The sequence below is a fragment of the Chaetura pelagica genome, unplaced genomic scaffold (genome assembly GCF_000747805.2).
Source record: "Chaetura pelagica isolate M959 unplaced genomic scaffold, ChaPel_1.0 scaffold3, whole genome shotgun sequence".
NCBI classification, from domain to species: domain Eukaryota; kingdom Metazoa; phylum Chordata; class Aves; order Apodiformes; family Apodidae; genus Chaetura; species Chaetura pelagica.
Window position 1 is genome coordinate 14,761,978 of NW_009952974.1, and position 10,471 is coordinate 14,772,448.

At 42.4% G+C, this 10,471-nt stretch overlaps 1 protein-coding gene across 1 annotated transcript in view; it reads right to left on the reverse strand.

Annotated features, from left to right (window-relative positions):
- Window positions 1–10,471, reverse strand: part of TTN (titin) — a 248,597-nt gene that overhangs the window by 203,514 nt on the left and 34,612 nt on the right. The window contains exons 42-43 of the mRNA XM_009996323.1: window positions 9,621–9,809; window positions 5,295–5,351 (exon numbers count right to left, since the gene is read on the reverse strand). Coding sequence (XP_009994625.1) covers window positions 5,295–5,351; window positions 9,621–9,809 — 246 coding nt within the window. The remainder of the gene's footprint in view (window positions 1–5,294; window positions 5,352–9,620; window positions 9,810–10,471) is intronic.

A 10,471-nucleotide genomic window follows, 5' to 3' on the forward strand; every position in this document is an offset into this window, starting at 1 on the left:
GCTGATTGTTGTAATATTCATAAACCATGCTGAAGGTAACTTCCTCCACTTCCAGTGAAGTGATGGCCTCTCGCTGCTCATTCTGAAGTGTCCCTTTGAGATGTGGAGTTTCCTGCATCCCAGATGACCTTAAATATTTGGTCAGGGACAAGTCAGGCTCCAGCTCTGAGGCTTGAACAGCAGTGGGCTCTGGACCTGTAGAAACATCATCCCACAGTCCTTCTTCATCCACGCTATTTTCAGAGGCTTCCTCAGTGGGACGTCTCTTCTTGCTCCAAGACTCCTTCCTTTGCTCCTTCTGTGTCACAGTATCATCCATTATTAAACCAAGAAAGAGTTGCCCAAAAGAGAAGCCCTTGGTTGTGTTTGGTTCCTGTTGGGTGTCCCTGGGCATTTCCTCAGAGGAATCTGTACTTTCTACCTCATAGGTAGAGCAGCTCATTCGTCTCTTGAAGACCCCTATTCCAGAACTTTCTTCCTCCTCAGCCTGATACCCAGTCTGGGGTTTCTTTTCCTGTGCAGCTTCTTTCAAGTCGATGATGAAGCTGTCACTCTGGGAGTCTGTGGTCTCCAGTCGTTCCCCACTCTCCCACACATGTGTTTCCTGCACTCCTATTTGGGAATCTGCTGTGGACTCCACTAGAAAACTATGTATTTGTTCCTCAGGAGAATCCTTCCCACAGACACTCATCTCTGACTCATTAATCTCTTCAGTAAAAGATCTATCTTCAGCAGATGTCATGATGTTGCCAAGGTCCTCATTAGCGAGTTTCAAGTCAGCCCTTCTGACTTCTCTTGGCTGTGCCTTTTCCTGGGCATCAATCTCCTCCTGTTGCATTCTGTAGCTCTGACGTAGCTCCTCACTCAGAGACATCTCTTCCACAAGCACATCATGCTGGTGCAGAGGGGAGATAAGCTCAGCCACTCCCACCTCCACATTTTCCAGAGCTGTGGGGGTTTCTGCTTGTTCTGTGTCCACAGTCTCTGCAGCTGGGAAAGACTCCACAAACTTCTTCAGATCAAATGTGATATTGGTCTCTTCAGTCTCAGATGGCAAAGGCTGCTCCTTGAAATGCACTTCTTCGAGGTGAACTTCAACTTCTTTAGTAAAATCCTGACATGAATTTTCTATGGCAGGAGGAGTGAGGATTAGATCCAAAGAGTTGCCTGCATCAGACTCCATTTCTTGCAGCATTTGTCCATCATTGTGCATTTCCCAATGTGCAGCAACCCCAGAATAAATAATTTCCTCTTTACAAAGATGATCATCAACCTCAGTGACTTCTTCAATATCAACTGATCTCTCTTGTTCCTTGGCCTGCTCCTCCTGTTGCTTTTCTGTACAGAACTCATAAAAGCCAAACTTGTCCTTTGTGGGTGTTCTTGCAATGTTGTCCTTCAAGTGTAGCACACTTGACTCTTCTGTAAGAGGCACATCAGGAGAGATTTCCTCCCAGGCAGGGGCATTGCTCTCTTCCATGTAAACATCTCTGTCCTCTTGTACCACAGGTGATACAGGAATGAAAAATTGTGCATCCTCACACTTCCTTGCCAGAGCAGACTGCTCAGAAGCATGTGTTTGCCCTTTCACTTCCATAAATGGTGACTTCAAGATGTCCCAAGACACAGTATCTGCACGTGGTACCACCTTGTCTACTTCAGCCTCCAGCTCCTCTGAGAAGTGACCTGAGTCCTTGGCCACCAGTTCATGTTCTTCCCTGGATGTGCTGGTGTGTAGCTCAGCAGCATCAATTCCAAAGCTGTGCTCCTCACAGACAGCTTTTCCCCTGTGCTCCCTCATCTCAGAAATACCATCTGTATCCTTCACACTTTCTTCTGTATAACCCATTTCTTGCCTAGCATAAACTTCTGTGATATCCAGCACTGTTGTTTCCTCCAACTCACTTTCCATGAAGTGAGATGTTTTCTCACACTCTTTTTCCAGCCGCTCACCAGGAGATGGAGACAGCGTCAGGGAGCAGGGTAGGTGAGCTTCCTCCTCCTTGGAGCACGTGATATGTTCCTCTTCAACCTTCCCAAGTGTGCTGAAGCCTTGGAGGTGCAGAACATGATCCACAGCAGGCAGTTCCTCAGTGCATCTATCCTTGCTATACAACCTGGGTGTACTGGGCTGCACTGTCAGCTCAGAGGCAGTCTGGGCTGTTCCAGCCACATTTGTGGCCACACAACAATACCTCCCAGCATCTGTGATAGACACTGCTGCCATGTGTAAGCGGTGTACGCCATTCTTGCCATCCTCAAACCTCAGCCTCTCACTGGCAGAGAGGCTCTGGCCATTCAGGGACCAGGCCACAGCTGGTGTGGGCTGCCCAGACACAGCACACTCCAACACCACTGCCTCCCCTTCATGGCAATGAATGTGTGCTGGGGCTTCTGCCACAATTTGGGGTGGCTCATTTCCCACATCAAAAGAAAACTTGAACTTGTGCTTTATGGTAGGAGCAGCCTGGTCTGAAGAGAGCTGCATAGGCTCCCTCATCTCTGTGTCTTGATCTGGTATTGGAGTGGGGGCAGTAATTTTGATTTCCACAGGCAGTGACAGCAAATCTGAGTCTGGAACTGCGTTTGGCAGTCCCTGCTCTGCTGCAAAGGGCAGGCCTACTTCCTCTTCCTCCTCCCCCACCTTTTCCTCCTCCTCCACCTTTTCCTTCTCCACCACCTCCTTCTCTTTCTCCCTTTCTTCCTCCTTCACTTTCTCCTCCTCCTCTTCCTCCTCCTTCTCTTTCTTCCATTCTTCTTCTTCTTCTTCCTTCTTTGTGATCTCATAGGCAGGCATTCTTGGCCTCACACAGAGTGCAGCTGAGGTGCTGACTGTGCCAAGCGGGTTGAAGATCACACAGGTGACAGTGCCACCATGCTGTAGGAGCAGGGATGGGAAGGTCAGTGTAGAGCAGCACCCTGTAGTGTGAACAGCTGTGCCCCAGATGCGTCCCACGGGTTTGTTGTTGTTGTACCAAGCTACTGTGGGCTGTGGACGGCCATGGAAGAGGCAGGAGAAGGTGCATCTCTGCCCCTCAACAGCCACCTGGGGCTTGACGTCCTGGACAAAGAGGGGTGGGCAGGGCTCCAGGAGCCCACCTTGCCTCTGCCACCTCTCCCCCACTGTCTTTTGCCTGTGGTACTTCTTCACTGCCTGCACTGCAAGAGGGTCTGAGCCATCCATTTTGGCAGTCACCTCAGGAGGGCAAGGCTTCCCAGGGGGGCCTTCCTGGGACATGGACATAAGAGATTCCTGCTTCTTTTTCAGTGCTTCCCTCTTTGCCTCCCGCAGCCGCTGCAGCTTCCAACGGATCTCCTCATCCAGCAGCTCCTCAGCACCCACCACTGTGCCACTGTGCTCTCTACTGTGTGCCAGCCCTGGACAGTGAGGCCCTACCTGTGGCAGCAGCTGGAAAACTGCCTGCACTGCAAGAGGGTCTGAGCCATCCATTTTGGCAGTCACCTCAGGAGGGCAAGGCTTCCCAGGGGGGCCTTCCTGGGACATGGACATAAGAGATTCCTGCTTCTTTTTCAGTGCTTCCCTCTTTGCCTCCCGCAGCCGCTGCAGCTTCCAACGGATCTCCTCATCCAGCAGCTCCTCAGCACCCACCACTGTGCCACTGTGCTCTCTACTGTGTGCCAGCCCTGGACAGTGAGGCCCTACCTGTGGGGAGAGGTTCCCAAGCAACTGCTCAGCCTCCTGCCCCTTGTCAAATGGTGAGCCAGTGCAGCGGAGCACCACCCGCAGCCGGTCCTCCTGCTGCTGCTGCAGCAGGCACTCCCAGTTCTTTTGCATCCACTCTGCTTTCCTTGTGAAAACCAAGCCCTGCTGCTCCCCCCTGCGTGTCACCAGCAGCGAGGCAGTGGACTCAGCTGAACCCTCACTATTAATGGCAAATACCCTGTAGCTGCCAGCATCGTGCTCCCTCACACCCCGCACCTCCAGGCTGGCGTGGTGCGTGTGCTCCTCACTCTCAGTGAGGATCACCTTGCGGCAGTCCTGTACAACTGGCCGGTTGTTGTGAAACCAGGCCATGTGGGGTGTCGGGCATGCCACCAGCCTGCACTGGAAGAGTGCAGGGTCCCCCTCCAAGACAGACCTACACTTGAGGCCCTGTGTGAAGGTAGGTTTACAGTTCTGGGTGCCAGCCTGCACTGCTGCTGGTCCAAGTCCCTCGAGGTTCACCTTGCTGTGCTGCTCTGCAAGACAAGAAGAATGGATTACAACATGCTGTACTCTGCCTGCCCTCCAATTTAAAAAAATAAAATAGCAATATATTGAAATTAAAAATGGGCATGCAACAGATTTCATCACACACCCAGGAAAAAAAAGTAATTCACTCACCATATTTGTTCGAATAAACGCAACGCCTTGCTCTGTTTTAAAGATTGACACGAAAATCGTTCCTTGTCTGTTCTTTCTTCAGACTGTGGAAATTTCTTCTTGAACAAGCAAAAATGAATTTCAAAATAATACATTCTTCTGCATGTATTTTTTTGCTGCCTGGAAAAGCTGTGCGTCTTTGAGTGGCAAAGAAGAAAATCTTACCTGACTTGCAGACAGTAGAATAAACGCCCTTTCTGACCCTTCTGCTTGTAGATTAAATGGTCAAACAATTGAGAAAAAATATTTTGAAATATATATTTTTTTAAAGTAAGCAATTAGCTAACATGAAATGAGAAGGCGTTTATTCGAACTAATACAGCCACTAACTTCACAGTGTTATGCACAGGGAAAAAAGCAAGCAACATGAACCACGTATGCTATCTGCAAGCCAGGGTAAGAGATGTATAATGATGAATTAATGTATGTAAAGAAAGTGCAAGGAATCCATGGGAATGTGTTGCTTTCGCATATCCTAAACAACAAATGCTTTCTAGTATACTTCATCCATCAATCCAATAGTGTCCACTGAACTGATGTTAGGTTGCTAACTTGTTTAAAAATAATATAATTCATATTTGTATAACTTCCTTCTGAAGTAAACTATTCCATGCATTCAAAAGGAAATTGAACAAATAAAAGCTTTGTAAACAGCTGCAAAGCATGAAGTAAACATAAAAATATGGCTGCAAAATTATAAATTTGAAGTTTTAAACATATTTTAAAACTTAAATAACCTTATAATGCAGGTATCCCTTTGCATATCAAAACAAACATGCAACATGTTCTAATATGCTTTCAAGTGTGTCTTTCTTTCCCCTTCAGACACTACATGTAAGCAGATAAGCTTTTCATAATGTTACTAATTCATGATAATAATTATTCAGTGTAACATCATTGGTGACTGTACCTTTCACTTCCATTTCAATCTCTTCTTCCAGTTTCTCATGAATGATTTTTTCAGGAACTAGAATAAAAAGACAGATATTTTTGAGCTACAGTTGCTAAATATGTCAATCGACACTCTATGTAGTAAAAACATCCAATCTCTGTTGCAAATATACAGAAATTCACACATACACACACATAAATGCATTAAATGCATGCCAAACGATACAAACACTTGATAAATTTTGAGAACAGAGTATACCAAATGCTTTCAAACTTGTTTGTACACTTTTCTATAAGATTTGTTTTCACTTTTGCAGGGTGGGGGAAAGTTTCTAATGTGACATGCCTTTATCATGCCTTAAATCCCTGAAGAAAATATTAAACAATCCACAGACTAATGAAATGCTTCTCATTCTTTATCATCTCCTAGGTGAATGAATGTACTGGAATGCAATGATGCTATGCACGAGGGGTTGAATCTTGGAAGGAACATGCAGTTGCCAACCTGTCACTCTCAGATGGGTGCTGCACTCGGCTTGTCCTGCAGGATTAACTATTCTGCACTTGTATATACCCTTGTGGTTCTGACCAGCTTTCAACAATCTTAAACTGCACAGTGGCCCATCATGTTTTAAGGAACACAATGCAGACTCCTCAACTATTAGCTGATTGCATAGCCACACCACGCAGGGTGTAGGCACACCCTTCATTATACAAAAGAGTAATACATCATCTCCTTCTTGTACAGTGGTTTCTGAAGGCAGAGTTTCAAGAAACTCTGGTGCTTCGGCATCAGTTTCTGTGACGGCTTCACATGGCACAACATCAGGATAGTAGACTCTGTTTCTTTGCTTCTCAGTTTCATAGGGTCTTTGGGATGTAGATACAAACAAGCTCGAGGTTTTCTTGGAAGATTCTTGCTTAACTTCAGACGCTTTAAACTGACAATCATTGGCTGCTTTAACATTTTTAGTATCTGATTCAAGGGTAATTTTTGTTACTGCTTTGGCTTGTGCTTCTTTTGCTAGGTAAGAATAAAGTTAGGAAAAGGATTAGATCACACGTTTTGCAAGAATAAAAAAAATCCTTATACTGAGAGAGGAAAAACCCCAGTAATTAGTACTGAAAGAAGGCCCAGCATATTAGTGCTACATCAATGCTATTAAGCATGAGTGAATACACACTGATGAGCTCTATTCGTGCTGGGCTAATTCTAGGTATCAGTTAAGCCTATAGGACTTCCATGGGCCTAAGAATTGGTCTGTAGTGCCTAATACAAAACACATCCTTACTTTTAATTGAAAGCCTCTATTTAGAAAGTAGCAGCAGAAGATTATATAAACTGCTTTTCAGAGCTCAACAGAGAAGAAAGAAACTTCAATATGTAAAAGCCAAATCAACAGGGTCAATGGCTTCCTCATTATTCATTTTAGTTTTCTGGTCTTGAATCTTTGAGCTTAGCAGAAATATTATCACCTGTCCACTGTGGTGATAATATATTTTTGGGTCTTCATTGATGATAACACTACTATTATTTTAATATGCTGCTGTCAGGAAGAAGTGGAAGGAGACTTAGCAAAAATAAATACTTATAGCTCAGGGAGAGCAAAGGGTAGAAGACAAATCATTAGTGCACTGATACTACACTTGCACCCTTTAACCCTTTTAAATACCTTGACCTATATTGCCAAACTTGAAAATGGAACCTTGGATCTATTGGAATCAAGTTGGATCCACAGAGTTTAAAATGATCAGGTATCTAGTTCAACATTGCTTATCTGACATTCTTATCTTCCTTAAAGTCCAGCTTCAGGAATTCTCAAAATGTAAACTCCTACTAGCCTGTTTTGCTTTACAACTCACTGCATATCATACAGGATATGAGGAGTAAAAAGCCTCAGACATCTGTGACTTGCCAAAGAGGCATGAATTTCCAATACCAATTCCCTGTACTGCACGTCACTTATGAATAGAGCTGTAAATGCAGAGGAAAACCCCAAAGCACTATTACTAGAGCTTTCTCTATTAAATACTAATAAGAAAGGAAGTAAGAGTGAGCTCTAGGCAGTGATAAGGAAGTTGCAAACGGTAAGTTATAATATTAAAAGTGAGATAACCACCTTTGACTGTTAGTATTGCAGTGGTTGTTGTCCCTCCATAATCATTATAAACAGTACAACTGTAACGTCCTTGATCTGTCAGCTGGACATTTAGGATTGTGAGCAGTAGAACATTTCCGTTTTGTGATATCTTCAGTTTTTCTGACACTTCTATGCTTTCACCTTCATGGGCCCAAAGAAATTCAGAGAAGAATTCGTTTTCTAAGCCACATACGAACTGAGCAGTGTCACCACATTTTACAGTTAGGTCTCTGAGCTGTAAAAGAATCTTTGGAGGGACATCTTTCATTTCCTGATCAGTGGCCATAGAGATACTGGTGCTCTGAGATGTTTGGGAAAGGATTGTTGTGTGTATGGCTTCCATTTCTTCAACTGCTGCAGCCTTCATGGTGAAACTTTCTGATATGCTTTCAAAAACCTGTACACCCAATTCCTGTGACGGTTGTTGCACTGATTTAAATTCTTTTTTATAAGTTTTGATGTTCTTCTTTGTGAGAGGAGCAACATGAAGTTCTGATATAGCCTGTGACCGGATAGACTCTTTTACATCTTTCCCAGAAATTTGCCTATCTAGGTCTTGCACTGTGTAATCAAGTAACAAAAATAACAACAACATTAGTATCTAAAGAACTTTACTAAACCATGCTCTGAACAAAATCAAACAGCATGGAGGATGAAAATGAATGATCTTCATTCGAAAACTCAGCATGCCAGATGCACTACACTCTTGACACAAAGATTATCCATTCACATACATGAATGACAAGTGACACCTAAGCTAGTCATGCAGTTGATAGACAGTTGATGCTTGTCTCTTCTTTCACTGAAGTATTGGTGGGGTTTTTTTGGTCTTTCCCCCCACTCTTCCCCTACAGGATAGTGCAAAAACGCTACAAAGATCACTTAATTACTTGTGTTAAAAATCTGAATGCCTTCAGTAAAATGAGTATATACTTTAACCTATATCAATATACAAATTTGAAATTTCTGAATGTTACAGCCTAACCAGAAAAAAAGAGAATGGCTGGGTTACAGAGGGTAGGTACTACTAACATTAGCTATTAAAGAAAAGATGTGAAACAAGGAAAGAAGAACATTAGTAACAGTGTAAAAACTGTGGTATACAACAAACTGAATCCCTTTGAAGTAAAAATGGGGATTTACCTTCTGCAGTCACTGTAAGTGTAGCTGTACAAGTTGTTTCTCCAGCACTATTTCTTGCCTTGCAAGAGTATTGGCCAGCATGCTCTAAAAAAGCATCTACTATTATCAGTATAGCTGTGCCTGTAGACTCATCAAAGTGGAAAACTAAGTTTTTTGTTGGCAGCATGAGTTGTTGATTATGAAACCACTGGATTTTTGGTTTGGGCATGCCAGAGACTCTAGCTTGAAATCTGACTGATTCCCCACTGCACACCCTGCAGCTTGAAATAGGCTGAATAAAGGTGGGCCTTTGGCCAATAGACTCCTCCTTAAGTGAAACAGATGAAGGAACATGCCAATGGGACTCTGATGTAACTTCTTCAACCTTTTTAAATCCTGAAAAGAAGCACGTCAACTTTTAATTTCTTGCTCTACACTACAAGAAATTTTCTCTCTTATTCAAGATTTATTTTTTTTTTCCTAATTTACAACTTAACAGCATGAATTATGTTAATCCATCATTTATAAAATCTGTTGCAAAAAGAAAACAAAATATTTGTAGTTAAATTGTATCAAGGACAGTATGGAACTTACATAGCATATTCTCCAGACAATATCTCTGCTCTGAAACTTTGATCAACATTTCATCAATTCATATAAATGTACACTATTTCAGCTGCCCAAGTACCTAGTACACCCCTCTACTTAACATGTTTTCCAACACTTTCAAAGTCATGAATTTTATACAAAATCTCTTACTGGATTCTACTCATAGTCAAATCAAAGATTGTGTAAACAAAGCACTTCCACAGATAGAAGGTTTCTACAATGTTTGATGCATGACAGATCCTAATACTGGAGAAAATTAAAAGATGAGGTGCATGGAACACTGAAAAAATGTTTTCCAGTGACTCACCTATATGTTGGACACATAAATGTATGCTGTGGACATTGTAAATAGTAGCAATTAATTGAGTTAAGAGACAACATGACAGACAATGACTCACATATAGTCATCAGCATATATTAAGATTAGTATTGGAATGTGACCTGAACAAGCTATCTTTAATTTCGCACAGTACCTTCTAACTTCAAGGTAGCAGTGCTTGTCACTTGGCCCACAGAATTACTAGCCACAAAGGTATAGATTCCTTCATCCTCTGGATAAGCTTCAGCAATCTCTAGTTGGTAAGAGTCTTCAAATTGTGTCATTCTAAAAAACCGTGATGGCTTGATCTCTCTCTCTTTGCTGTACCAAGAGACTTTCAGATCTGCTCAAGCAATAGGAAGAAGAAAAAATATTTAAGTTATGATACTACATTAGTAAATAAACACCATATTTATATCTGTCAGAAATCCTAATCTCAAGTACCTTTTTTTTTTTTTTTTTTTTTTTTCATTGCTCTTAGCAAAGATGAGGTGCAAGCTGTGAGATTTATCACATTCGTACAAGCATATGTCCAGCAAGCCTCATGGGGATAAGGACAGCCAAAGTAGTTGCCCAGCTTTTTAGTATTAAGGTTGCAAAACTGTTTCCACTATAACCCTCTGCTGTTTTCACACATTTATAGCTTTCTGAAAGCCCTTCAGCTGGGAATAATGTTTTCTGTGCTCAGTCTTTTTTTTTTTTTTTTTTTTAAGCTTAAATATGCCTTGCATTACTTTGGTAATGTATGATCAGTGGAATAGTGTGCTATTACTAACATCAGAAAACATTAATAGCCAGCTGTATATTCTATACCAACAAACAACTGTATTTGCAATCATCTGTTACCTAACCTAATATAATGCCTTGCATTACTTTGGTAATGTATGATCAGTGGAATAGTGTGCTATTACTAACATCAGAAAACATTAATAGCCAGCTGTATATTCTATACCAACAAACAACTGTATTTGCAATCATCTGTTACCTAACCTAATATAAAAGGTT